General features: G+C 40.6%; 1 protein-coding gene and 1 pseudogene across 5 annotated transcripts in view; one reads left to right on the plus strand and one right to left on the minus strand.

Moving 5' to 3' along the window:
- GOLM2 (golgi membrane protein 2) overlaps positions 1-7,630 on the minus strand; it is an 82,946-nt gene extending 75,316 nt beyond the window's left edge. Inside the window, exon 1 of one of the 5 annotated variants that reach the window (XM_045583153.1) lies at positions 6,958-7,630. In XM_045583153.1, coding sequence (XP_045439109.1) covers positions 6,958-7,284 — 327 coding nt within the window. In that variant the 5' untranslated portion in view covers positions 7,285-7,630. The remainder of the gene's footprint in view (positions 1-6,957) is intronic. The other 4 variants (XM_036443724.2, XM_045583158.1, XM_036443732.2 and 1 more) reach the window with 4 other exon arrangements.
- LOC123652556 lies at positions 1,806-24,193 on the plus strand (annotated as a pseudogene).
- Positions 24,194-24,992: the final 799 nt, after the last annotated feature.

Here is a 24,992-nt window from a genome sequence, read left to right on the forward strand (position 1 = left end):
GGGATCATGGGGCAGGTGGGTTCTTCATCTCCTGGTGGCACCCAGCCTCAGGCGCTGGAGCCAGGTTTCTCTGTCTCTCCAAGGACCTGGGGCAATCAGACGTGAGGCTTCTGCTGCTGGCTGCAGCCTGGGATCATGGGGCAGGCAGCTTCTTTGTCTCCCTGGCTGCAGCCAGCCTCAGGCACTGGCATCTGACTTCTCCAACTCTCACAGGCCTGGAGAGGCTGAGGAGCGGAGCGCAGCTGTTGCAATATTTTTAGGTTAATTTGCATACTCACTCTGATTGGCTGTTGGGCATAGTGGAGTGACGATAATTTGCATGTTTGCTTTTTATTAGTGTAGATAATTTTACATGTTTAAAATGATATATATATATATGAAATACTATGAGGTAAATATAGTTAACAGATCTGAGGTTAGAATCTTCTATTCTTTTGCCTCTCTTAAGCTTGTTTCTTTATCAATAACATGAGAAAGATTCATGAAACATACAAAAGCCTGTTTGTACAGAATTTGACATTAATAAAATTCTTTTCTTTCTTGAGTGCATTGGTATAATCTTGAAGAAATTTGGTTTTGTATTGTTCTTTTCTTTTTTAAATAAACAATACCACTTTAATTTATCTACTTTTCTTTTATTTCTTAAACTAGAGGCCCGTTGAAGATTCATGCAAGAATAGGTCTTCCTTCCCCTAGCTTTGCTCCCAACCATGCGGGAAACTGCAAATCCCCACTCCCAGGTCACCTGGGAGCTGTCAAGTCCCTGCTCCTTGGTCACCCAGGAGTTGCCAAGTCCTCGATCCTAGGTGGAGCACCACTCCTGCAGCTCCCTCCCGCCCCCCCCAGCAAGTGTCCTGCTCTGCCCAGCTGCTCCACTCCTGTGTATGCAAATTAATCTGCCATCTTTGTTAATTTGAATACTCACTCCTGATTGGCTGTGGGCATGGCAGAGATATGGTCAATTTATTATTATTATTATTTTTTTTAGGTCCACTTTAGCCTCTTTATATATATATATATATATTATTGATTTTTTTTACAGAGAGGAAGGAGAGAGATAGAGAGCTAGAAACGTCGATGAGAGAGAAACATCGACCAGCGGCCTCTTGCACACCGCCTACTGGGGATGCGCCCGCAACCAATGTACATGCCCTTGACTGGAATCGAACCTGGGAACCTTCAGTCCGCAGACTGACGCTCTACCACTGAGCTAAACCAGCTTCGGCAATTTATATGTTTGCCTATTATTAGGTGAAATATGTTTTTATTGATTTCAGAGAGGAAGGGTGAGAGAGATATAAACATCAATGATGAGAGAGAATCATTGATTGGCTGCCTCCTGTACATCCCCCATTGAATATTGCATCCAAAACCCAGGCATGTGCCCTGACCTGGAATTGAACTGTGACCTCCTGGTTCATAGGTCAATGCTCAACCACTGAGCCACTGCTTTAAGAAGAAGAAATAGAGAGAGAAGAACATAAGTATAGAGCAAAAAATGGCAATAAATAATTACCTATCAATAGTAACCTTAAAAGTAAATGGATAAATAGTCCAATCAAAAGGCATAGGGTAGCTGAATGGATAAGAAAACATCACCCATATATATGCTGTCTATAAGAGACCCAATTCAGAACCAAAGATTCACACAGAATAAATGTGAAGGAATGGAAAAAATATTCCCCACAAATGGAAACGAAAGAAAGCTGAGGTAGCAATTCTCATATCTGACAAAACAGACTTAAACACAAAGGCCTTAACTTCTCCGCCAGAACCACCATCTTTGAGTAATTCACCAAAACACAAAGAGAAAGAGTAGAGGCACTGGCTATATGTTTTCTGGGCCTTTTAGAAAATATGGAATTGTTCTTTTGGCCACATACATGGGAATCTACAAGAAAGGTGATACTGTGGTCATCAAGAGAATGGGAACAGTTAAAAAAGGAATGCCTCACAAATGTTACCATGGCAAAACTGTTAAGAGTCTACAGTGTTACCCAGCATGCAGTGGGCACTGCTGTGAATAAACAGGTTAACGACAAGATTCTTGCCAAGAGAATCAAAGTAGGTATTGAACATGTTAAGTACTCTAAGAGCCAAGATAGCTTCCTGAAATGTGTGAAGGAAAATGATCAGAAAAAGAAGGAAACCAAAAAGAAAGGTACCTGGGTTCAACTGAAGCGTCAGCCTACTCCACCCAGAGAAGCACTCTTTGTGAGAACCAATGGAAAGGAGCCTGAGCTGCAGGAACTCATTCCCTATGAATTCATGGCATATGTGTAAAAAAGAAAGACCTCCATATTGATAAAAATGTTCTCTTAATTGAGTAGAGGTATGGCGTCCCTTCCTCCAAAAATATAAAGAACACTTTGTATCATTTAAGAAAACAAAATGCAAAGGCCATAACAAGAGACAAAGATATTCACTACATAATACTAAAGGGATGCAAATTAAAACTACAATGAGGTATCACCTCACACCTGTCAGAGTAGCTACTGACAGACAAATGCTGGTGAGGATGTGGAGAAAAGGGATCCATCCTGCATTCTGGATTGGAATACAGACTGGTGCAACTACTATGGAAAACAGTATGGAGTTTCCTCAAAATGGAACTGCCTTTTGATCCAGCATTCCCAATTCTGGGTATATATCTTAAGAATCACGTAACACCAATTAGAAAGAATATATGCACCCCTATGTTCATAGCAGCGTTATTTACAATAGCCAAGATCTGGATACAGCCCAAGTGCTCATCAGTAGATGAATAGACCAAAAAAAAAAAAAAAAAAAAAAAAAAAAAAGGTATGGTATACTTATACAATGGAATATACTCAGCTGTTAAAAAAAAAAAAAAAGAAGAAAAAAGAATGATCTCTTATACTTTGTGACAGCTAAGCAAAATAAGCCAGTCAGAGAAAGACATACCATATGATTTTATTATGTAGAATCTAATGAACAAAATAAACTGATGAACAAAATAGAGCCATAGGCATGGATACATGGAACAGACTATCAAAAGGGAGGGTTGGATAAAGGTAGGTGTAGAGATTAGCTAAAGAACATATATGGCCCCAGCTGGTTTGGCTCAGTGGACAGAGCATCGGCCTTCAGACTGAAGGGTCCCAGGTTCGATTCCAGCCAAGGGCACATGCCCAGGTGGCAGGCTATTCCCTATTAAACTGCTTTGGCACCTTTACAAAAATCAGTTGACCATATATCTATGGGTCTATTTCTACACTCTATTCTACAGCAATTTATATGCCTATTTTTGTTTTCATCAATACCACACTGTCTTGATTACCACACCTTTATATTGTCTTAAAAATAGGGAGTATAAGGCCTCCAACTTTGTTCTTTTTGTAAATTTGGCTATATTAGGTTATTTATATTTTCTTATACATTTTAGAATCATTTGCTACAAAAAAATAAGAAAGAAGTTTGCTGCAGTTTCTACTGAATCTTGTATAGTTTCCTAGTGTCACCAAAACAAAGTACCACTAATTCAGTGCCTTAGCTGGTTTGGCTCAGAACCTGTGGACTGAAGGGTTCTAGGTTTGATTCCAGTCAAGGGCACATGCCCAGGTTGCTGCCTCAATCCCCAGTAGGGGACGTGCAGGAGGCAGCCAATCAATGATTCTTTCTCATTTATGTTTCTTAGCTCTCTCCCTTCCTATCTAAAATCAATAAAAATATATTTTTTAAAAACAACAATCAAAACAACTGAAATTTACTGTCTCACAATTCTGGAGGCTAGAAGTCCAAAATTATGTTATATATAGGGCCATGCTCTCTCTCTCTCTTGAAGTCTCTAGAGGGGGACCCTTCCTTGCCTCTTTGTTAGCTTGTAGGGTTGTTGGCAATCCTTTGGCTTATGGATACATCACTCCAATCAAGGCCTCCATCTTCACATGGCCTTCTTCCCTGTGTGTCTTTGTTTATCAGTGTCCAAGTTTTCTTAATAAGGACTCAAGACATTGGATTAGGGCCCATCCTAACTCAGTAACCCATAATACTGCATCATCACTAAGAACTATTAAGAACACATAGGAAATAAAACCAAAAACTTAAATAATGGTCCTTCCTCAAGGAACTTAAAATTGAGTTGAGAAGACAAAGTTAGCACATAAGAAGCTATAAGTGAAAAATGAAGAACAAAATTAATTAGTGTGGCTCAAACAATAAATGTAAATTGTGCACAAAAAAGAAAAAGCACGCTCCAGTTACAAGTCCCAAGGACTTCATGGTGGCCATAGAACAGAAACTAAAGATTGATATAATCTCTTGGTAGTAAAACACACAGGAAAGAGACAAGAGGCTACAAGTCAAATGGCAGGAACAAAGGTTACAGAAACAGGAATTAACCGACACAGAAAAGCAGGTAGGGAGATAATAGTAAGCAAAACAAGAAGTTTGGAACAAAGTTTGGATCAGGAGATAATGGGAGACAAAGGTAGCTGGAATTCTGATTTGATGCACTGAGTGATGTAGCCACTCTGAAAGTAAGGTTTAAGGGAAACTGACTCCAAAAAAGAAGCCATGGGCATGAGTCCACAGGAGCTAAGCAGGGTTGATGTTGTTGCTGTTGCTATTGAGGACCAGGGCATTGTGGACATCACTCATTCAGAGGGTCACCAGGAGTCATAGTTGACTTAACAGCATGTAACAATTATGAACTCCAGGGAGAGTATATACCACTTAACACTAACATTTCCCTTCAAAAAAGGAGGTTTTCCTTTTTGTCCTCCTGAACACCTATTAATAATTCTTAGGACAGTGCCTCTGTTATACACCACTTTTAGAAATGTTACTCTAAAGAGACAGCAAGGCCCATGAGTAGAGTCCATTATTAGGTTGTTAGGGGGGGGGGGGGGAATTCAGCAAAGAATATAGTAAATACAGAAATTCAGTAAAGAAGGTAGGAGACAAATCTGGAGAGTTCATTATTATAGAAGCAAGAAGGGAGATAATCTCCAAGAAGCTAAAGATAATCAACAGGACCAAATCACTGAGAAATTAAATAGATGGAAAAGAAAAATAATTTTTGGATTTGACTAGGAAGACCAAGTGAATGGCTTCAGAAAAGGGGAGGAAACAAGACTGGGATGGGGATGAAAGAATAAGTTAAAACATTTAAAGATCATTAAAAATTGGAGTTTAGCAGAGAAAGTAAAAAAAGAAATTGGTTCATTGGCAGAAGGAAGTAAATATGGGGGAATAAAAATTTTTTTTAGAACAAGATGCCTGTACATGTTTGAAGGTAAAAGTAAAAACCTACTAAACTGACCGTGACAGTCCAGTAGATAGAAGAAATGGAATCCAGAGTATAAATTACTAGAAAAGACTTATCTCTCCTTCCAGATTGGAGAGAAGAACTTTAATAGTAATATCTAACCATTTCGAGTCCAAAGATCTTATTTAAATACTTCAAAGCCCGGCTAGCATGGCTCAGTGATTGAGTGGAGTCTACCTCTGAACCAGGAGGTCATGGTAAGATTTCAAGTCAGGGCACATGCCCAGGCTGTGGCTCGATCCCCAGTGTGGAGTGTGCAGGAGGCAGCTGATCAATGACTCTTATCATTGATGTTTCTATGTCTCTCTCCCTCTCCCTTCCTCTGTGAAATCAATAAAAATATAGTAAATAAATATTTCAAAATTTCATAGATTTCTGCCTACTCCACCGAAGAGAATTTTACCTTTAGAGCTTAGTGTGTAGTATGTGTATAAATTTGCTGATCTCTTGCTCCTCTCAGAGGATGTCTACTGTGGTAAAGAGGAGGGGATTACAGAAAAGCACTTACCTAGGGGTCTCAATCTTTATGAAGGTAGAAACTGGTGACAATAAAGAAGTTGGGAGCTCATGGAGATTTTAATTGATAACAATTTACTCTAAGTGATTTTGATATACAAAATAAAATCATGTGATTATAATAGGAATACACACACACACACACACACACACACAACCAATGTGAAGATTACCAAAGAAGCATACAGAAAGAAAAGCATCTACTTATCCCACCCAGAAATTTTCACAACTCTGCCACACCAACAGAAGTTGCATAAGTTATAAATTAATACATAGTTCCAAATATGCTAGTGAGAACAAAAACGGTTTAGTATCAAGTCCAGCTTTAAACTTTTTAAATTTAAACTTTGTATGACTTTCCATTTGCATAAAACACCAACCACAGTAGCTACTTGAACATACGAAATTTCATTTTTATATCCTTTCAAAAACAATGAAAACAATGAGATTCTGTTGCATAGAAAAAAATTTAAATTCTACCTTTTAGATTAACTTTATTAATAATTCAAATTAAGTACATAACTTTGGATTAATTATGTCCAAGTCACAAATGTGGTGCAGAGTCTATTTATATAGCTTCAGAGTCTATTTATCATAACATTTTTATCATGAAAAGGGCGGTAATATTGATTCTTTAACTACTTAGTACATTGCCCTATAGAAATTTTTAAAAAGTCACACTGATTAAAAATATATGGTGGCTACTATAAGTAGAGTTAGAGAAGGCTCCGTTCTTTAAATACATTAATTAATATTGATCAGTGTCCATGGGAATAAGGCTAAGGCAACAACACCCACACCAAAATCTGGCAGTGCCCAGATTTGTGTATCTGTGAACGGAAGGCGGCCACATAGGCCAGATGATTACTACTGCCAGCTCAGCAACTGAGCTTGGCGAAAAGGCGGCATCCACACACAGGCCACGCTTGAAAACCAGAGTTTAACAGTCTCCTCTGGCAGGGACTGGAGAATGTGGCAGGGATTACACCAATAAAAGTCCGACAGAAGCAGGATTGTTGGCGGTAAAGGAGAGCGTCCTTCCAGGGGCTGCAATCCTGTGGGAGGCGGGAGGCAGCCGCTAGCGGGCTAACACCCCCCACCCCGGAGCTGAAGCTATGGGGGCAGAGCGGAGCGCACTCGTCCGTCCTTACCTTGTCATCCTCGCATCTCTTCCCCAGGCCCTCCCTGGCCTGCAGCCGGCTGCTGAGGCGGCCGTAGTCGGCCTCCTTCTGGTCAATCTGCTTCTTGTGCGAGTCCACCAACAGCAGGAGGTCTGAATTGCGCTTCTCCAGGCGCCCGCGGGCCACCTCGGTGCGCTGGACCTGGCCCTGCAGCTCGGCCACCTCCTCCTGGAGCAGGACGTGGCGCGAGGAGATGCTCCAGTAGTTGAAGGCGAGGATCGCGATCACCACCAGCAGCAGCACCAGCACGAAGGAGGGCAGGCGGCCGGCCCGCCGGTTGGCCCCGAAGCCCACCATGGGGACGAACCGGGCTGCGCCTCGGGGGCCTCGCCGCCGACACCTGCCGCCGGCAGAGGCTCAGGCCACGGCAGCGGAGTTGCCTAGGGGACGCGGCCCCGGGGCCGGGAGCGGGAGTGGGCGGTCCAGCGCGCCCGCCCGCCCGCGAGCCAGAGAAGGGGGCGGGGCCGCCGTCCCTCCCCGCCCCCTCTCCTCAAATCCCGCCGGGACTGCGTTCTGGAGGCTTTGAACACGAACCTTCGCCCGCAGGAGAGGAACCTACGGAACCCAGCTGCCCGCACCTCGGGCCCCCCACACCTCAGCCTAGGGGGCGGGGCGAGGAGCCGGAAGGGGGTGGACTTGACTCTGGCCCTGTCCACCGGCTGTGTCGGTCGCCTAGGGGTCCAATTTCCTAGTTTCCGCCGACGACGCCCCCTCTTCTCGCGAGAAAGTGGGCTTCTCTCGCCCCTATGCGGTCTTATCTCGCGAGGGTTATGTCTGTGGGAAGATCGTTGGTTTTCGTTTGGGCGGTTCGCGTTAGCTCTTGGACCTGAATCGGAGTGTCCCTTCAGCTTTTACCTGCTCGGTTCCCTTCCCCCAGGGTCTCGGTGGTGCCCCTCCGCGGAGTTTTGGTCTTTGAGGACATCTTGGGGCTGCGACTGCTGTGCAGGGAAGAAAGGAGGAGAGAAGGGGCTACGAGAAAGGTTTTGAACTTGCTTCAGTGGAAGGAGCTTATCTCCTTTGTGTTAACGATATGGAGAGAACACAAAACAAAAAGGCAACGAAATAGCAGTACCCCAAACATAAAGAAAAGCAAGAAACACTGAGCTTTATGAGCGAAAGGGATGGAGCCAGCCTGGTTTCCAAGGTTACTGCTTTCACCAACGGAAAGAACTTCAGAATGTGTGGGCTTCTGTTCTTAAACTGCTGCGTTTACATTGTGCTGAGCTTCCAAATAGAGAATCCAGAAGCTGCCCTCAATGGATGGCAACTAATGGTGTTACTGGCAGCCAACCCATTCTAAATGAGAAAGAATAGCTCTTACAGAATGTTTTTGCATGCCTAGTTTCATATTGCCCTCTCAAACCGCACAGTTTTACAGATGAGGAACCCAAGACACAGAAATGTTCCAGGAAACTTTCTCAAAAGTCCCACGTCTTGTTTAAGATAGAGTTAAATGCAGGTCAGGGGTCTCTAACCTTCCTCTTTGCATTATACCAAGCTAACTGTCGCTACATGATCAGCATTAATTATGCTGATGCAGAGAAAGCCCGCACCTCTTTTGTCTGCATATTTCCTTTGCCCTTGCATAAAATTTTAAAAAGCTATTGGCTCTATTCCTGTTTAAGGAAACGGAGTTGCCTTATTTTTCAAACCTTAGGTTAAAGAATTTCCAGAAATTAAGAACCTCCATAACTCAAGCACTTTGATATTTTCATTCACGTCAGAGTGGTATGATTTTGTGGCAAGACATCATCTTTGAGTAATTATTGTATGCTTCCTGTCCATTTCAGAAATAAAGGTAAGTAGAGACACAGACTCATTGGACCTTCAAACCTCAGAGGGAAGACAGACGGAGGGGCAGTGGGGCAAGGGTGGTGGTAGTGGTGGTGGTGGTGGTAAGAAATCAACCAAAGAACTTAAATGCATACTAGTGACCTGATGCATGAAATCTGTGCACATTAAAAGGGGATTAGAGGAAATACTTTAATATTCCTATTTGCCCTTTCTCCATAATAGAAGTGTCCAGCCAGCCTCACCCCCATTGGGTGATACCAAGACCTGACCAGCCCCACCCCAGGCAGGGGAGGCAGCCTCCCATCGCAGCTCCAGGGTGGGGAGTATAATCTCAGGTCCCCTGGCCCTCGCCGGAGCCATGCAGCCTCATCCAGACCTGCTACGTCTCAGGGACCCATCAATACACCTCCTACTCACCTTTGGTCGTTACGGATGAAAATAAGTCATGCGCTTAAGCATGCACATTCATTTTCAATGCCTGATTTGTCTATGTCCTCTAAAATGCAAAATGCGATTTTTTTTAATGATAGCCATTCTCACAAGTGTGAGATGGTACTTCATTGTTGTTTTGATTTGCATCTCTCAGATGATTAGTAGACTATATCCCAAGAAACCAGAAACACCAATCAGAAAGGATACATGCACCCCTATGTTCCTAGCAGCACAATTTACATGGCTAAGATTTGGAAACAGTTTAAGTGCCCAGCAGATGAGTGATTAAAAAACTGTGGTACATCTACACAATGGAATATTATGCTGGCTGTAAAAAAAAAAAAAAAAGGAACGTTTACCATTTGCAACAGCATGGATGGTACTGGAGAGCATTATGCTAAGTGAAATTATCCAGTTGGAGAAAGATAAATATCACATGATCTCACTCATATGTGGGATATAATGATCAACATAATTTGATGAACAAGAATAGATCCAGAGACAAATGGTAGGGGAGAGGGAGGTTAGAGAGCAACCAAAGGACTTGTATGCATGCATATTAGCATGACCAATGGACACAGACACTGGGGCTTTGGGGGCTTGCCTGGGATGGGAATGGCTGGGGTGAGGGGATCAATTGGGAGAAATGGAGACATATGTAAAACTTGAGACAATAAAAATAAAATTATTTTTTTTAAAAGTATCACATAAGTCTCCTTCCCGCCCCTCCCCACCCCCCCGCCATTGACCTCTCCATGGCTGCTTCACCCAGCACAGGCCCTCACCCCCTACTGTCTGTGTCCATTGGTTATGCTCAGTGATACCAACAGCAACCAAGGCTCAACTTCAACAAGACTGTGCACACAGCCCACAAAGGGGTGCACCAAGACTGTCCACCTTAGGTGATTGTGGCGCCTGAGCCACACTCAAGGAGACTTAGCACCTATCCAATACATAGAAACAAACACAGGGAAGCATCCAAAATGCAGAGACAAAGAAATATGTCACAAATGAAAGAAATGGAATAAAGGAAGCTACTGGATATAGAGTTCAAAACCACAGTTATAAAGGGGTGAGGGAAGAGATTGGACAAAGATCTCATATGCATGTATGCAATACCTAAGGACGTGGACAGTGGGATGGTGAGGGCATGAGGTGGGGTGGGAACACATAGGAGGGGAGCTATGGGAGGGGGGAGAGAAGAGGGACATCTGTAAAAATCTGAACAATAAAGATTAAAAAATGCATATTGTTTAAAAAAATAAATAAATGTGGCCCAATTTAATGTTGGGGTACTTTATTTGGGGGCTGGTTTCAAATGATCATCCTGTAATTTTCCAAAACTTTATTTCATTTACTTTACTTCTCTGGTTCAGTGTACCTATTTCTGCTCCTGCTAGGCTGGTGTCACAACAAATCCATCTGAGGCTCAGGCAGAAAACACAATGAGCAGAGCTAGTCACGTGTTATACAGTGCCCTTTCAACAGATCCTCGTGTATTCATTGTCTGATCTTTAAGTAGAAGCTAAAAGCTTTTTTAATTTTTTTTTTTTTAGGCTACATAGTTTTTCACTAAATCTGTTAGTTTCAGCATGTTGTTTGTATTCTTTTTAGCAATCCCCTGATATATCAGGTAAACATGATAATGGATTGAATGCACTTCACTGCTCCTGTTCAGGTACTATGTTTGGATTTGTCAATATCTTCTTAGAGAAGAAAAACATAACATCCCAAGACAGAACAGAAGCTAATGTTTGCAAAACACCACATTTTTCACCAGGGTAGTATAGTAACTTTGAAACACTAATATCTTTTGGCATTTGGGCATTGTTAGGATTACTTAAAATCCATATAAAAATTATTGGAATTTAAAGGAAAACCTATTAATTTCTGTAAACAAATAACTTATTTGAAATGATACATGACTGGATCATTTTATAGCACACTGTGCTATTTCATGCCTTCTATTTTCTTCCCTTGAATGCACTCCTTTCTCATTTTATAAATCCTTTATGATCCTATTTGAATGTCTCTTTCTGAATTGTTTCTTTTTTGTGTCTCTATTATAACTAACTTACATGTCTGATATTATGCTTATTAGACATGTATTATAGCTATTATTTACATGTTTATTGTCCTATTAATGTGTGAGATCCTTAGACTTTATCCCATTTATCCTTCTATTATCTAGTGTTTTGGCTGGTATATATTATGTCTGATGAATAAATAAAAATGATTTATCCCCCCTTTATGTGGTTAGCTCATCTTTACTCTACCACATATTAGGAAAACCCTAAAAGTCTGAATTTTCCCATTTCTTTTAGAAATTGAAATAATTTAATAGTTTATCTTCATGATTGTGAAAGTAATGCTTGCTCAGAACAACAGCAGCAAACATCAGAGAATCGGAAAGGAAAACAAAACATGAAAATTGCCCATAAGTCCATTCATACAGATATAACTATTGGTAACATTTTAGTATAGATCTTTCCAGACTTTTTCTATCTATATTCATACACATATACAATATAAACAAAAATGGATATATCATAGCATACTATTGCCTGATCTGCTTTTTCACTTAATATCTTGTAGGCATCTTTCCATGCAAATAAAGTGTAGCACTACATATCCTCTTTTGGTAAATGCATACAAAGATGTACTTTATTTAACCAATCCCTTTATATGGACATAAAGCATATTAGGTAGAATCTTATTGTTATACTAGAGGCCCAGTGCACGAAATTCATGCAGAGGGTGAGGGTGGGTGGTGTCTCTCAGCCCAGCCTGCACCCTTTCCAATCTGGGACCCTCTCCAATCCAGGACTACTGGCTCCCAATCGTTCGCCTGCTTGCCTTCCTGATTGACCCTAACCACTTCTGCCTGCCAGCCTGATTGATGTCTAACTGCTCCCCTGCCAGCCTGTTTGCCCCCCAACTTCCCTCCTTTGCTGGCCTGGCCACCCCTAACTGCCCTCCCCTGCAGACTTGATCACCCCCAACTGCCCTCCCTTACAGGCCTGGTCCCTCCCAACTGCCCTCCCTTGCTTGCCTGTCCACCCCCAACTGCCCTCCCTTGCAGGCCTGGTGCCTCCCAACTGCCCTCCCCTGCTGGCCATCTTGTGGTGGCCATCTTGTGTCACATGGGGGCAGGATCTTTGACCATATGGGGGCAGCTATCTTGATCTTGTGTGTTGGAGTGATGGTCAATTTGCATATTACTCTTTTATTAGATAGGATAGAGGCCTGGTGAATGGGTGGGGGCCAGCTGGTTTGCCCTGAAGGATGTCCCAGGTCAGGGTAAGGGTTCCTTTGGGGCATGGGGCGACCTGGGTGAGGGGCCTGTGGTGGTTTGCAGGCCGGCCGTGGCCCCAGTAGACCCAAGCAGAGGCCTTGGTAACTGGGGTTTATTTTTTATCTTCTACAATTGAAACTTTGTAGCCTGGAGCAGAGCCTTCTGCTTGCTCTGTGGAGGCAGGGGATTTATTTGTCTCCTATAATTGAAATTTTGTAGTCTTAAGCGGAGGCCTGGGCAGGCCAGGGTGTGCGGAAAGCTTGACTTCTTCCATCTTGACTTCTTCCATCGCCTGGGAAACCCAAGCCTCCCTCCTGCTTTCTCCTTGGCTGCAGCCATCTTGGTTGAGTTTATTTGTATACTTTCTCTGATTGGCTGGTGAGTGTGGCTTGTGGGCACTTGTGGTGCAGCAGATTTGCATATTACTCTTTTATTAGATAGGATGGAACAAAGATACCCAACCCCACAAGACACTTAAAAAATATAAATAAGACTCATTCAATTGTCTCAAGAAAAAGAATGATGTATTATAAGGATGTACAAAGGTTGGAACTGGAACCAGAAGTCAATCTTTCAAGGTCTAACAACTAATAACTGGTTGTTAGAACCAGTTATTACTTCTGATGACTCTGTCTCTCTTCTTTCTCTGTGTCTCCCTGATACTCCCTTCTTCCTCAGAAGGGAGTTTGCTTCCTCTTAACTTCCACTTGAACAAAGCTTTGGGGTGGCTCACTGACTCTCAATATATGATAGTTTCTGTTGCTGCTTTTCAGTTTGTAGGAGTTCAAATATATTCATCCCACTCTCGGATGCTCTTGTACACTCCATTTGGGTCCCCTGGTATAAAGAGTAGAGAATAAGTTGCAGGTAATGAGGATAAAGAGCTAAGTGAGGACCAAATTATGGAGAGGTTCAAAAAGGTCTGGATTTTTACACAGTAGCAATAGGAAGCCATCACCAGTTTTTAAGAAAGAGTGACATAATCAGATTCATAATTCAGAAAGACTTTTCAAGGTAAGTGTGATTGTGCCTACAAGACTACAGATGGCAGGAAGGCCAGTTAGGAGACTGTTGCAATAATTCAGCCAAGGAAATGGTTTTTAATTTTGGCAACTGAATCCATTCACTGAAACAGGAAACCCTGGAGAACTTATCAGAAGTTTCTTCCCAATTGAACTTTTAGTCTTTTCTATAACTGCAGAAGATATTCCAGTTGCAGAAAAAAATTGAACACCACTTGAAGATCTTTATCTGACAACCTCAGCTCTTTCTGGTCTCTTAACTCTATGTAAGAGCTGCGTAGGAATGTAATTGTCTTGAGTCTTAAGCCGGGCTTTATCCTCTATCATGATAAAATCACTTTTCTGACTGAATATCATGTCATGCCTTATGCCCCCTAAGAGTTATACATTTTCCTATTTAAAGTGCATAATTAGTGATTTTTAGTATATTTACAGAGTTCTGCAACCATCACTACTATAACTCCAGATCATTATCATGATCTGAAAAAAGAAACCCACAAGCAGTCACTCCCAATTCTCCCTACTTTCTAGGCCTACCTTCTTTCTCTATGGATTTTCCTTCTCTGGACATTTCATAGACATGGATTCGTACAATATATAGTCTTTTTTGGCTGTCTTCTTTCACTTAGCATAGGGTGCTTGAGATTCATCCATGTCTGTAGCATTTAGTGTGCTTGAGATTCATCCATGTCTGTAGCATTCATTACTTTTTACTGTTGAATAATATTCCAATGTATGGATATAACATGGTTTCTTTATATTATTAGTTGATGGGCATTTAGGTTGTTTCCATTTTTGGCTATTAGGAATGACTAGAGGCTCGGTGCACAAGATTTGTGCACTGGGGAGGGGGGGAATCCCTCAGCCTGGCCTGTGCCCTCTCACAATCTGGGATCCCTCGGGGGATGTCTGACTGATGTTTAGGTCCACAGGGCCTAAGACATCAGTTGGACATCCTTAACTCTGCCACGAGGTGGGAGAGGCTCCCACCACCACTGCTGTGCTCACCAGCTGGGAGTCCAGCTCAGGGCTTCTGGCTGAGCAGTGCTCCCCCTGTGGGAGCACACTGATCACCAGGGGGCAGCTCCTGTGTTGAGCGTCCTCCCCCTGGTGGTTAGTGTGCGTCATAGTGACCAGTTGTTTCGCCATTCAGTCAATTTGCATATTACCCTTTTATTATATAGGATGCTTCTATTAACATTTATGTACAATGAAACCTATTAACTTTGCATATGTGGGAAAAAGCAGGCTGAGACTGTAGCCACATGCCTGTAAATATCTGGACATCACAGTCACTTGGAGAATTAAGTTGGGCAAATATTATATTAGCTTAGACTTAGGTTGTTTTTATTGTTGTTGTTAATCCTCACCCAAGAAAATGCAATAGGTACTTAATTTTAAGAATATTTTTTCCATTAATGATTTTTAGAGTGGAAGGGAGGAAAATAAGGGAGAGAGAGAGAGAGAGAGAGAGAGAGAGAGAGAGAGAGAGAGAGAGAGAATGTCAGTGTGTCTCAGTAGTTGAGCATCAACACATGAACCAGGAAGTCATAGTTTGAGTCCCTGTCTGGGCACATGCCTGGGCTGCAGCTCAGTCCCCATTATTGATGTTTCTGTCTCTCACTCCCTCTTCCTTCCTCTCTGAAATCAATAAAAATATTTTAAAAAAGAGACAGAGAGAGCCAAAACCGGTTTGGCTCAATGGATAGAGCGCCGGCTTGGGGACTGAAGGGTCCCGGGTTCAATTCTGATCAGGGGCATGTACCTTGGTTGTGGGCATATCCCCAGTAGGGGGTGTGCAAGAGGCAGCTGATCAATGACTCTCTCTCATCGATGTTTCTAACTATCTCTCTCCCTTCCTCTCTGTACAAAATCAATAAAATATATATTTTTTTTTAAAAAAAGAGAGAGAGATAGAGAGAGAGAAGAGAGAAACACCTATATGAGAGAGATGCATCAATTGGCTACCTACCACACATGACCTGACCTAAAATGGGGATCTAATATGCAGCCCAGGTATGTGCCCTTGACCAGGAATCACACCAACAACCCTTTAGTGTGGGGACCAACACTCTAACCTCTGAGCTACTGGCCTGGGCAGTTTTCTTTTTCTACAAATAACACATATACATCATATCAGAGGAAAGGAAAGAACATATCAGATGTACTATAATGTTACAAAAAGATTTGCATGCTTACGACTTTATAATATTTCTAGTAAAGAAGACGCAAGAAGCCTATCTTTTAGTGTCCCAAATGATAAGAAAAAAATTGTCATTGGCTGTCTTCCCTGCCAATCTTGATTAAAGGAAAAGAAGGCAGGTCACCTGGGAGACAAGGAGTAGTAACTAGGTCATGTCTTAAGGAAAGGTTGGGGTCAATCTCCAGTGGGCTTGAAACTTTGACAAAATTCTAGGAGCAAGGCCACCAGGAGCAAATAGCTAATAAACCAGCACAGATTATATCCAGTCATTCCTCACTGCCATCTTGAATAAAAAATAAGGGAACCATGTTGAAAACTACCTTAAACACATTGCACACCAGTCATTTTATTGCTAGCTTTTACCCAGTGGCCAGATAAGTTTCTACTGAACAAGTACAAAAAGTGCCATTCTTTAAAAAGACATTAGCTTGTAAGAACATGTAATAAATAACTTCAAAATGAATAGGTACTTAATTTTAAGGCATGCCTTTAACATTTATGTAAAACTCTGTGTAGTGTTAACTGATGTCTTTGGAGAGCTGACATTTTTCACTTACTGAAAGTATTAATTAATTTGGGTCTTAGTTTTAAGCAACCCCCTTCCCCCCCCCCCCCCCACACACACACAACGCTTGCTGACTTCCTTTGAATGAATATCCCTCAGAGTGTACAACGGGATGCATGAGCAATTTTTTCTTTGGGTCAAATGTAATCTTTTCTTGACAGCAATATTTGAGACTTTATAAACATCAACTACAGATCCTGACACCTGGACATTTTCCCATATTTTGTGTATTAGGACAGTTTATCTAATTCCTAATATAGACCTGGAGTCAAAATGATTTATACAATTTAAATGAGTAGTCAAAATCCTGAAATTTAAGACTGACCTAATGGATGGACAAACTGAACTGACAGTGTACATGGTGACCAAAACAAAACTCCAAATTCCAGAGGATGGATTATATTTTCTAATAGAAGAGAACAGTAATAGGAATTCTAAAAGCAGGTTATATAAAATTATTGAAAGTTCATTACTATATATATATATATATATATATATATATATATATAATTGATTTTTTACAGAGAGGGATAGATTTAGAAACATCGATGAAAGAGACTCATTGATCAGCTGCCTCTTGCATACTCCCTACTGGGGATGTGCCTGCAACCAACGGACATGCCCTTGACCATAATCGAACCTGGGACCTTTCAGTCCGCAGGCCGATGCTCTATCCACTGAGCCAAACCGGTTTCGGCACAATGTATATTCTTTACAGTACAGCTTTACCTTTCTAATTATGTTTTATTTAAGATATTACTAAAATTTCTAATAAGCCAATAGTTGTCAGGCTTTTTATTTTGTTTTGTTAATCCTCACCTGAGGATATTTTTTTTTCATTGATTTTTAAAGAGAGTGAAAGGGAGAGAGAGAAAGAAACATCAATGTGAGAGACATGTCAATTGACACATGGACTGGTTGCCTCCCACACATGCCTGACCAGCGACAGGGTTGGAATCTACAACCTAGGTACATAAACTTGACCAGGAATCCCATCTGAGACTTTTTGGTACATGGGCTGATGCACTAACCATTTAGCAACACCATCAAGGGCTGTTCTCAGCCTTTTTTGTTCTATGACACACAAGATGATAATCACTGATGTGACACTCTTCTAGGGTTGTCTGTAATTCCCAGCACAAGCTGCAATTTCACCCCTTTATTTCCAATTCATGAAAACATGTTAGAATGCAAATAAGGGAGAGAGAAGTCATAAAAGGAATTACTGCTTATTTTTTCTGGTAGGGCCTCAGCTGGGTCTAACCAAGCTAACATTTCTCTTGAAAAATGATCTCATATAATTAACCATCAAAACTGGACCTTATTCTAGTAAATCGGGGGTGAGATAGTAGGAATGAAGGTACAGTAGAAGCCAAATTTCAAGGAGAGATTGCCTCTTAAAAGGAACTCATCCCAAGGAAGAAGTAATTAAATACTGTCTAAGTTTAGGCCTCTCACATTTTGAGCCAGCCTTTTTAATATTATACTGGTGCCACTGATAAACCTTGTACCAGGCGAAGGCTATAAAATGACCATACCATAGAATTAGACAGCAGGACAGTGAGGGGATCACCAAGCGGAAAGGGAATATTTATAGCTCATTTTTATTTTGCTCATTTTTTTACCTGCCTAAGCCTTGTGTGTTTCATTAGGTTTCAGACTTTTCCCAATCTTACTGCTACCATGGCTCTCCATTGCTGAAAGTGAGGAGCATTGAGCCCCATATTAATTCTGAAAGAGGAAGCATTCTTAAAATCAACACTAATGACATTTTGGGCAGGTCAATTCTTTGCAGAGAGGGACTGTCCTGTGCATTGTAGGATGTTTAGCATGTACCAAGTAGATGTTAATAACATTCCCTCCCCTCAGCTGTGATAATAAAAAATGTCACCAGACATTGCCAAATGCCCCCTGATGAGAAAAAATGGTCCCAAATTGAGAACTACTATGATGCAGGTACGAAAAAAACAAAAACAAAAAACTTTTCCTTTTAATTCAATGGGAAAGTGGACAGAGTGTACAGTATTTAAAATAATATTTTCTAAGGAAACTATAAAAATAGTAGCATTGATAAATAATCATGATGATTATACAACATTATGAATGCACATAATGCCACTGAACTGTTCACTTAAAAATGATCAAAAGGTAGCTTTATGTTATGTATATTTTACTACAATTTTTTTTTAAAAAGCAATATCATCAGTCAAGAATACAGATTTCTGAATCTAGTTTAATTAAGCTTTAATGACAGATTAGCATTGCTAGCGTAGTTTATCATATACCTAGGTTGAGATTCTTCCCCTTACCTCAGCATTGTCTGGGTAACTCTACCTTTTTTAGGAAGTAAATATTTTAATTTGTTTTGTGCCAAGCATCTGAGGCAAATCTTCTAAAAGACAGGATGGTAAGCTGCTAATTAGCTCACAGTTCACCTTCTGAAAAGACCATTATAATAGAAGGGATCTTGGAGATCATCTTACTTTTAGGTAAAAAAAAAAAAAAAAAAAAAGGAAAAAAAAGTTGTGGTCAAAACGGCCAAATTCAGTTCATGGAGCTCTTTGACCAGGACCCAGATAGCCTGCTTCGGATTCAGTGTTCAGGCTGCCAAATCAGACTAAAGCTCTTCCTGGTTACATATTTTTATCAGAGACAGCCACTGCCTTTTGTGAAGTCTATCATTCTAGCTGAAAGGGCTAATGGGAGGAAAATGAATGAGATTAAGAGGAGTGGAAATAATCTAAATACATTGTATTGAGAAATGACTGAGGAGTATTAGCATCTATTCTCAGAAAATAAGACACTGGTTCTACACAATGAGATGGATGTGCATTTGTATTATCTTTAAAGATTTTAAAACTGGCTTTCAAAACACACCTTGTTTCAACCATGACAGTTTTATTTCTGGTCTCTGGACTTTCACAGAAATGTTTCCTGCCTTTGTTTACCCTGTGTCCTGGCTTGGAGGTGCCTCACCCTCTTCTACATCCACAGACATGCTTCTCTTTATTCTTTACTCAAAACTCAGATCAAATGTGAAGCCTTCCCTGAATTTCAATTTCCCTTCAAGAAGGAATTAAACATTTCCCTCTCTGTTTCTGTAGGAATTTACCTAAGTAGGCATTTCACCTAGGCCTCTAGTTTCCTAATAAGTTGCCTAGGTCTTGTTGCCTCCCATTGGGTTATTTTAAAAAATGAGCTGTGGCCTTCTCTAGTTGCCTCCACCTCCCTTTGTCTAGGGGAATCTTCCTAGAACATGTGCTGTCAGCCATGTGTACAACTCTCATCCTTTCTCCCCACCCCCTCATTCTCTGGAGAAATTCAGTAATGGCCTGCCACTATGAAGATAAATCAGAGGCATGTTTCTTACAATGGGTAACAAAAGTAATAATAATGTTTGTGAGAAGTACTGAGTTAATGATAATATTGTGTATAGCAAGGAAAATAAAGGAAATAAAGACCATGACTTATGCAAAAGTCAAGGATAAGATATAATATGATTTTAAAAAATAAATTTCTGCAGTATAAGTGCTTGGAAAACTTCAAGGCCAAAGTTGATAATAGAAATGAAAAAGCTCTGGAGTATGAAGTTAAAGGATCATGAGAAGGTTCAGGCTTGTTTTTGTCTGGTTGATGACCCAATCTGTTATTTTTAGGCTACAATAACAAAAACATCTTTACTGCTGAAATTACTGAAGAAAAAAGAACTTTTATTATTTTTTTATTATTATTATTATACCTCGGTTCTTTCTACAGAGACATTCACTTTTATAACACAATCCTATATAATAAAAGCATAATCAGCTAAGTGTCTGGTTGACTGGAAGGCTGTTCAACCAATCAAAGCGTAATATGCTAATGATATGCTAAGCCATTCAACCACTCATTATGACATGTACTGACCACCAGAGGGCAGATGCTCTGACCGGTAAGTTAGCTTGCTACTGGGGTCCAGCAGATCAGGACTGAGCCAGACATGCTGGACAGGCTCTGAAACCCTCCTGCGGTCCTTCCCCTGTGTCTCTCCCTGGCCCTGATCTTGCACCAGTGGGGTCTCTCGGCCAGGCCTCCACCCTCTTGCAATCTAGGACCTTTCGGAGGATGCCAGAGAACCAGTTTTGGCCTGACCCCACAGTCCAGGCTGAGGGACCCCACTGGTGCATGAATTTGTGCACCGGGCCTCTAGTTTTAAATAACATAACATTGTGTAGGAACCCAATAATGCAAATAGCACAACAATATCTTCACTTATTGCTTATTTAATCCCACCTTGTCATACTTTATATATCTCTCATCCCCATAAGATTGTAAGCATCTTGAGCACAGGAATCATGGCATTCATCTTTGTATCCGATTGCCCTCTGGCTTCATAAAAAGAGCACCAAGCTTAACACATAAGCACTCTATACCTTTTTGCTCCTGTGGAATTGAACAGAGGAATAAAAAATAAAAAAATCCGCTCTTTTTTTCTCTGTTTAAAACCTTTTTTGTTGTAGAATTTAACTCTCAATCATCAAAGTACACAATACAAAAATGTATAGTTCAGTAAATTATCACAAAGCAAACACCCTGGTAACCCCTACTCAGCTAAAGTGTTCATTTTCACTGTTGTATATCATTCAATTGTGTAATTATATCACATTACATATTTATCCAATCCAATCCACTATCAATGCCATATTTGGGTTGTTTCCAATTTGGAGAGATCACAAATAGTACTATACTACCATGAAGATTTATGTACATATCTCTTTGATATATATGTGCACACATTTCTGTTGGGTAGCAGAGTATTGAATTGCTTGGTCGTAGGGTATGTGTTTCTTTAACTTTACTAGAGAAAGTCAAATTGTTGTAACATTCCCACCAGCAGTCTATGAGAGTTCCAGTGCTTCACATCCTTGCCAACAGTTGTCAGTTTATTTAATTTCAGCTATTCTAGTGGATATGTAGTATTATCCAATGTAGTTTTAATTTATATTTCCCTGATTACTAATGAGGTTGGGCAATTTTAATGTATTTATTGAATTTTTATATGCTCTTTTGTAAAATGTCTGTTCAAGTCTCTTGCCTATTTTTCAATTGCATTAATTATCTTTTTCTTGTTGATTTCTAGTAGTTTTTTATATATGCTGGATACAAGCCCTTGGCAGTTATATATGTTATAATTTTCTTTTCCTTTTTGTAGCTTATATTTTCATTCTCTTAGTGTTTTTTTGTTGTTAATTAGAAGTTCTTAATTTTAATAGTCAAATTTACCAACTTTTAAATGTGTGTCCTATTTTAGAATGCTTTCCTTATCCTAAAATCATGAAAATGTTCTATATTATTCTCTAGATACTTAATATTTTTTTGCCTTTCAATCCACCTTGAATTGATTTTTGTGTGTTTTATGAATTATGGTTGTTTCTTTTTCTTCTTCCCAAGATTCTTGTTTTAATATCCTGGTATCACTTATTGAAAAGACAGTTATTTCCACCCTGCTCTGAAGTATTCTTTGTTAAGAATCCAATGATTGCTCAGTTGGTGTGCACCGAGGAGTTGCTGAATCAATTCCCAGGGCACATGCCTGGGCTGCAGGCTCAATCTCCAATGTGGAGAGTGCAGGAAGCTGCCAATCGATGTTCTGATCTCATATCAATGTTTCTCTCTTTCTTTCTCCTTCTCTCTCTAACAATAAATTTTTTTAAAAAAATCTTAAAAACGAAACAGCTCTTTGGACCTTAAATTGATTTTTTAAAAAATCTAATGTGCATGAGTTCTCTACTTCATTCTATTTGTCTATCCTTACACAAACACCACAGTCTTAATTCTTATGACTTTACACTGTGTATTTATATCTGGGAAAACAAGTTCTCTTTTTCAGTTCTTCAAAAGAGATGGCTACTTTGCATTTCTATGTAACTTTTAGAATTGCGTCAAGTAGCACTTTCATTTTTTCTCCTAAGGCTGACTTTCACTAACTTTCTCTGGGATGATGTTTAGCTAGAATTGTAATGGCAATAGCACTCTGAAAGAACATGATATAGTGGAGAAAACCCTGCGCTGTAGAGTCAGACTTGAAGTTTATCTCTGCAGCTCTTTACTGGGCCGTTAGAAGGGTTTAGGCTTGTTTTTTGTCTATCTCAATCAGCAATCTATTATTTTTAGTTTGCAACAAAAAATATCTCTATTACTAAAATTACTGTAATAGAGTAATTACATACCTCAGCACTGCACAGGTATGTTGGCGTGATGATAAATATTTCTTAGTTTATCTCAGGAATATGTCAAAGCTACACAGCAATGCTACCAACATTGTGTATCAGTCAGCTTTGAGCAGCATTACTAGTGTATCATAACTATAGCTCATGTATTGTTTTTTTAAAAAGAATGTATGTGCTTATTGATTTCAGAGAGGAAAGAGGAAGGAGAGAGAGATAGAAGCATCAATGATGAGAGAGAATCACTAACTGGCTGCCTCCTGCACACCCCCTACTAGGGATCAAGCCCGCAACCCAGGCAAGTATCCTTGACCAAAATCAAACCTGGGACCTTCAGTCCATAGGCTAATGCTCTATCCATTGAGCCAAATCCGCTAGGGCATGCATTGCTTTTTTAAACTTTAAACATTTGTAGTTGCCTATAAACCTGTTCTACCATCCTACCTGCAGAGTGATAGGTTGGGGCCAGGCCCCCTGCCTGCTCCCTCAGGGCCTGGGAGCCAGGTGGTGGCCCTGACCCTGGCCTCTGCCACTGGTCACCATCTGCCAGGTGATCAGGCTCCCACTCGCACTGACCTTGGCCTAGCACTGCCCGCTCACCTGCTCCACCATCCCGCCACAGTCCTAGCTCTCATTGGGGCCCATCGGGCTGGCAGCACCTCCACTGCCGTCTGCCACCAGCACTGTGTCACCTGCCATGTTCTGTGCCGCCCCCTGGTGGCCAGCAAAATCATACCAAGTGGTCAAACTCCTGAGGGGATAATTTGCATATTGGGCTTTTATTATAGAGGATACTCACAGAGCATATATTTTAATTTACAAATCACACATCATATGGAAGTTGTAAAATTATAATGAATACCCAAGACCCTAAATCTGAAATCTAAACTATGTGCTGCTCTTCTGTTCCTGCTAATTGGTTTCTTCTGTAAGCATATTTGAGAACTTGGCCTCTCTAACTGACACTATTAGTTTAATGTTCTCTTAAAATATTCTCAAACTTAGGACCAACAGCTTCACCCCGCTTCAATAGACGGTTATTTTTACAATTCATTAATGCTATGAAATCTGTGAACATATTCATTTAGAAAAATTGGCAGGCAAGTACAATAGTTTTGTCTCCAATTATATCTACACCTCTAAGTGTCTGTGTGTAACTGTGTCTGCATATGGCCTCTTACACACATTCAGAAATGAGTCCCAGTCTCCCCTTTTCTGTGTTTCTCTCTCACAAACAGACATACAAATTCAGACACACAAAAAGAAAAGTATCTAGAAAAGGAAAAGATAAAAACAGCTCCCGTCTGATTCATCTACCATCTGTCCTTTTCTATCACTCTGCAAAATTGGGCAAAATGTTCACCCTTGTATTCATTTCCCTCTTTTAGTCCCTATCCTCTGATTCACGCTGGGTTGGAGACAAAGTGGGAGTGCAAAAAGGCAGTCCCTTATTTCTCACTGCATGGTTTCCCTTTTCAGTGACTCCATGGCTGCTGTCTGCTCACAGGAGTCATCAAGAGATGCTCTTTTGTGGTTGCAAAGGGGAACGCTGAATACTTTGTGGAAGGCATCTCACAGGAGAAAAGTGGTCGGTCAGCCACTGCTTTTACGGCCATCCTGTCACCAGGTGGCAAAGGCAAAAATGTCTTGTCAAATAGCTCAAAAGCTCATCAAAGAGAAAAAGACTGATGGATTTATATAACATGCTCCCTCAATTAATGGGATGTTTTATTTTTGTATTTTGCCCTTCACCGTTAGGAACATGTCTTTACGGTTGTAATCTTTGGTTCCCCTTCATCTGTGTGTGTGTGTGTGTGTGTGTGTGTGTGTGTGTGTGTGTGAATATATAATACAAGGTGGGCCAAAAGTAGTTCATATAGAAAAGAATACATTAATCTACAATAATAAAAGCGTAATATGATAATTTGGCTCAGTGGATAGAGAGTTGGCCTGCAGTCACGTACCTCAGTTGCAGGCTCCTTGTCCTGGTCAGGGGCATGGGCGTTGGTTAGGGGCATGTGGGAGGCAACCAATTGATGTTTCTCTTTCACATCAATGTTTCTCTCTGTCTCTCCCTCTCCCTTCCATTCTCTCTAAAAGTCAATGGAAAAAATATCCTCAGATGAGGATTAAAAAAAAAGTCATAAGATTTTAAACAGTACCTTTTTATTTATAACATTTTAGGTAAATGTTATAGAGTTATCTCTGTCTGGTAGCACAATGCCATTGTATCCTATTCTTTTAATTATTTTGTAATGGTCGTTAAGAAAATGTTTTTCTGATTACACAGAGAGGCCCATTCAAAGGAGAACAATGAACAATTGAAATTGTCCTCGCCAAAACTCTGAGCCTGGAAACAGATTAATGTATTTACGCAGAGGCAATCTCATTTCTATAACTCTATTCATTGGGAAAACTGGAGGATTATACTGTAATAAGCATGACCCCTCTGTCTTTCAGGCATAAAAATGAAGGCTTTGTCCCTATCAAA

This window comes from Pipistrellus kuhlii, unplaced genomic scaffold (assembly GCF_014108245.1).
Source record: "Pipistrellus kuhlii isolate mPipKuh1 unplaced genomic scaffold, mPipKuh1.p scaffold_m20_p_1, whole genome shotgun sequence".
In the NCBI taxonomy this organism is placed as follows: Eukaryota; Metazoa; Chordata; class Mammalia; order Chiroptera; family Vespertilionidae; genus Pipistrellus; species Pipistrellus kuhlii.